Source organism: Gavialis gangeticus, unplaced genomic scaffold (assembly GCF_001723915.1).
Source record: "Gavialis gangeticus isolate Ggan-Ray unplaced genomic scaffold, GavGan_comp1, whole genome shotgun sequence".
Taxonomy (NCBI): Eukaryota; Metazoa; Chordata; order Crocodylia; family Gavialidae; genus Gavialis; species Gavialis gangeticus.
In genome coordinates this window covers 16,938,454-16,943,583 of record NW_017729006.1, presented here as the reverse complement: position 1 = coordinate 16,943,583, position 5,130 = coordinate 16,938,454, and the positions used below count along the sequence as shown (strand labels likewise).

General features: G+C 42.7%; 1 protein-coding gene across 1 annotated transcript in view; it reads left to right on the top strand.

Annotated features, from left to right (window-relative positions):
• The window catches only part of LARS2 (leucyl-tRNA synthetase 2, mitochondrial), a 151,393-nt gene that overhangs the window by 35,249 nt on the left and 111,014 nt on the right, over positions 1-5,130 (top strand). Inside the window, exon 5 of the mRNA XM_019508888.1 lies at positions 2,485-2,545. Coding sequence (XP_019364433.1) covers positions 2,485-2,545 — 61 coding nt within the window. The remainder of the gene's footprint in view (positions 1-2,484; positions 2,546-5,130) is intronic.

Below are 5,130 nucleotides of genomic sequence, written 5' to 3'. Positions count from 1 at the left end.
TTCACGGTCAGGGCGGCTAGGGTCTGGAACCAACTTCCAAGAGAAGTGGTGCAGGCTCCTACCCTGGGGGTTTTTAAGAGGAGGTTAGATGAACACCTTGCTGGGGTCGTTTGACCCCAGTACTCTTTCCTGCCATGGCAGGGGGTCGGACTAGATGATCTGCTAAGGTCCCTTCCAACCCTAGAAACTATGAAACTATGGAATAGGAACCTGGACAAATATTCAGGTAATTAATAGCTTCACACAAAGGGAAACCAGCCACAAAAATGTGTAATATTTTTCTTTCTGATTTCCAGCACACCTTAAATTAAATGTGAGTCAGGATGAGGACTGCACTGTGGTCTCCAGTTGGTCCCAGAGCGATCCTCATCAAATGACAGTCAGCTGATTGTTGGCTGGATCCAGGGCCACATTGGGGCTCCAAACTGGCCCCTGTGTGGTTATTGCTGGCTGATGATCAGCTGATTATTGGCTGGCTTGGGACTGTACCAGGACTCACACTGGCTTGATACAGTTCCTACCAGCCAACAGTCAGCTGGCTCTGGGACCACACCAGGGCTCAAACTGGTCCCACTGGAGTCCCAGAGCCAACCAACAATCAGCTGATTTTGCAAACCCAGCTTTCAGTTTGCCCGGGCAGGGGGAGTCTGGGATCATGATGACAAATAGGGCATGACTGGGATCTGATCCCCAGTCCCAAAGTCATGCATCCTGCCATGCACATGTCACATGGCAGGAGGTGTGGTTGTTAAGATCAGGGATCAGATCCTATTGTGCCTTTAAATGAGTGTCTATTGGTGGCCTTTAAATGTAAACTCCTAATGAAGCAATTTCATTTATGTATTTGAGCTCATAAAACTTGGGGACTGCTATAGTAAATCTCTCAATAATATTAACTTGCCTACACAATGCAGATATTTGTCCTGACACTTATAATACCTGACTGTAAATGCAAATGCATGCATATTAGCAAATTGATGTTGCTATGGAAGTTTCACTTTTAGCATATTCTGATTTCCTTCCTCCTTTCTCTGTGGGCTTGGGGGTTAAACAAGTAACCTTTACATTTGCTGCATAGTCTGTCTTTTTATTACAAGGCGGTTAGGTTTGATTTTTTTGTATGTGTGGGGGAGCTCTTTTTGCATTATATGCAAATATTTTCTGTCACAAGTTGGTTTTGTGAGTCTGTCTAACCTTGCAGGCATATGCTACTGCCTTGTTTAAGATTTAAATAGCATGGAAATTTTATACCAATTAATAGTTTTCAGGTGCTTCTGTCTCTGAAAATAAACAAATAGCACCTCATTGTTGAGACTGCTTACAGAAGCACCTGAAAACTAAAACAACATTTGCATTTTCTATTGTCCTGATTTCTACTAATCTCAGAACATCATTAAATTACCCAATATTAGTCATTTAAAATAGATCCAAGTGGCTGCTGTGTCTCTTCTTGCTCCATCCTTATTATAAAAGCAAACAAAGACCTAGGCTACATTCAATAGAAGTTTCTGTTGGTATAAAATTATCCTTTGAGGGATGATATTTTTAATGGCACTTTTTGTCCTGGCAAAAGTGGTGGTGTGGATACAGTGATGTCAGGAAGGGGAGGTGCTTTTGCTGGTATGGTTAATTTTCTTCAGGGAATTGGTATGGATTAGGATCATGGGAAAGTAGGGCTGGAAGGAACCTCATAAGATGATCTAGTCCAGCTCCCTGCTTAAGGGGGCTATATCTACAAAGACACATTTTCTTTTAGTAGAAGCTGTGTCTGCACTAGGAGGATATGCTATATAGGAATAGCTCTGCAAAAAACCTTTCCTAAAAAGAACCTGGACTTACACTCCAGGCTTACTCAAATTACTGTCCCACTATTTCTGTGGTGAATTTGTTCTGCAATTCTGATTATTCTAGGAAGGATGCCTTGTTGCTCAGGGTATCAAGAGTGGGCATATCTGAACGTATGCTGAATTGGATAAAATTCTGTGATATAAGTTCTGTGGAACGTTGGACTAGAAATTATACTGGTCACTTCTGGACTTAAAATGCTTGAATGAATGTTGTTGTTTTGAATGTAAGCAATTTGGAAGCAGGGGCTGTCTTATTGTAAAACATACGTATGGTCCCTAGACTCTCTACTGCAGTACAACTAATACTTTATAATGGAAAGCAGCAATAGGGTGTTCCCTACAAAACAGAACTATTATTTTTTTTAAAGTTAAATGTCCACTCTTTGGTTGTACCCTAGGTTAGAGCACAAATCAGCATAGATATTTTTGGAATCTTGAATCAAAATGCACTTGAAGTGGTTAACTAAGATGGGTTTGCCTATCACACAACTATTTGAGTTGGAGTATTTATAATAATAGTATTTAGCAAGAATGTAGTGCCTTTACATTAAGAGAACTTGACCAGCATTTGATTGCAAGTGTATTTTCTAATAAAAATATTAATATTTTAAAGATTCATGTTTTTATTGTTTTACAGTAATATTCGACACATGAAGGAGCAGCTTAATGCATTAGGTCTGTCTTTTAGCTGGGAACAGGTAAGATTTTTTTTCCTTTAAGTAGGTGCTCAATTAGTTCATATGTGACAACTATGCAAAATAAGAGTACCATATTTACTCACATTATCACCCCTCTCCCCCCACCCTACCCCACCCCACACACACATTTCCTCAAAATCATCTCTCTGAAATTGACATGCATGTCTTAAGCGGGGAATCTGATTTTTCTTCCCCGGAAGAAACAATTGAAGAACACAGACTGTGCTGTAATGGCTCCCAAGATGGCTACCACTTCTCTCTGGCCTCAGCAAGCAGAAGGGGCAGAGTCCTATGTTAAGCCTCTCACAACTATAGCAGTGGCTGAACACTGCAGCATGTGCCTGAAGCAGCAATTGAGCCAAGTCAGGGCAAATGAGCTGCTACATCTCGATGAGGGTTATGGTAAACAACACTGTTATCTTTATGAACTTATATAGTGAATTAAATACCGAAAAGAAGTAGAAGACTTGCTGCTGCTTTTGCAAGGGTCTCAGGCCTAGCCTTTTGGCTGTCTTACTGCACCAGAAGTTCCTGCTGCCTCACCCAAACTGCTGGGAAGCAACACTTTCTAGACACTTTGGCCATGTCCACATGTGGTGAGGATGTTGGCTCCCCAGGGACAACTAGCACCAGTGCATCTTGTGCCACCACTAATTGTCCCTGGAGAATGCCCATGCCACGTGCTCTGGCACATAGCAAATTACCTCAGAGGTGGTAGGGGAGGCTAAGGCCAGCATTGGGCTGGCCCCAGCAGCCTTATCTGGGGGCCTGGGGGCCTCCCAGAGCTGCAGCATTGATCATGAATGCCGTGTGCCCCCAGAGGCTGGGGAGGCATGGCAACCATCCGCAGGCAGTGGCAGTAGTTGCAGCAGCAAGTGGGGAGCTCCCGCAGGCAGCCATGGTGGTGTCGGCAGCAGGGGGTGGGCCGAGCGGGGAGCTCCTGGAGGTGGCCACAGCGGTCTCGGCAGTAGAGGGTGGGTGGCAAGCACCAACTGGTTGTCGGTGACCACCTACAGATGCCGCCAGCAGCAGCAGCTAGTGGCAATCGGGGACTGCCTGCAGACGCTGCCGACTGTGTCAGCAGCGAGCAGGGGTGGGGGTTGGCAAGCGGTGACTGCCTGCAGGCACTGTCGGCAGTATCATCGGCACTTGTCCCAGGGGGTGCATCACCAATCTCAGGGGTTGCACGTGCACCCACATACACCCCTTACACATCGCCAGTGGCAGCAATGATTCTGCCATGCACAGCCTGGCCAGCAGCCGCAACACAACTCCAAGCGACCAGGCTCTGCTTTTGAATGGCGCATGCTGCCTGTGCATGCACCACTCCATTTTTTTTCCTGCACACTGGTGCCTTGCAGAATGGAGAACTGAACGTGTGGTATGTGGTGCCACAGATGTGTTTGCAATGCTACATACCCCACAGCTGCACTCATCTGGATGCGGCCTTTGGTTGCATGCCCATGTGCAAGTTGACTTAGATGTATTAAGTCTAAGTCTAATCTAAGTTAAGCCAAAGTCAGAGTGTGCACACATAGGAATGTACACTCCTTGACATGGTGGCAGCCATCTTGTGAGCTCTCCCCTGCAGTAGCCCTTTAGAGTCTACTGTACTTAACTAATGCAGCTCAAGATAATACACCTCAGAAGTGTATTATTTTGTGCTGCATTTAAGTCGACTCTGCTCCACATACATATGTACCATCTGATAGTTAAGTCAGTTTAAAAAAAGTTAAGTTAGCTTAACTGTCAGAAAGTTAGTACATGTGTATCTACCTTTTGTTTCTAGGAGAACTTACTTTGCATCACACAATCAGCCACTACTGGAAAGATCTTTTTTACATTGTGTTCCCAAAATGAGGTGCTGGTCTTGTTTGAGGATGTTTGGTATGTGGAAAAAAAAAGATGTGCAATTTTGGAAGTAATGATATAGCAGTTTGCTTTGTCATTGGCTCAAGTAATGACAGTGCTTAATTATATATGAGATGAACTTCCAAAACTTAATTACCAAACTTCTTCCACTTTTGGAATGCTTACAGAGACCAGTCAGTATTTGTTTTCACCCTTTCTCACATTGTCTGGCAGATAAGGGAAACCTTCCTTTCTTTTAATAGCATCTTAGTTTTGTATTAAAATAATTTTTCCCGTTGGTTTTTCTGTTTAATCCTAGTAGCCCTTCACATACCTATAATTAAGATATTGTCAACAGTTCTTTATATACACTACATCTGCGTACTGGAAAATAGTATGTCTAAGCAGGAATGGTCATCTTAATTATCACTGTACTCATTTATCTTGTGTATGTAGTTGTGGTTATTCACAGTAAATCAAAAAAATGAAATGAAACTTTTTAGAGACTATTCATTCTATCTATTTTATAAATAATGTTTTTGGTAAGTGATGCCTCTGATGCATGTTACTATGGGAGAGAAGATAAATAACTGATGCATATAGTTTATAAAAAATAGGCTGTACAAACAAGTAAGTTGAGACATTTTAAGACCTTTTTCTATATTTACTAGTCATTGTATTAAATTTAATCAAAATAATCATAGAATCATAGAAGTAGGGTCGGAAGGGACCTT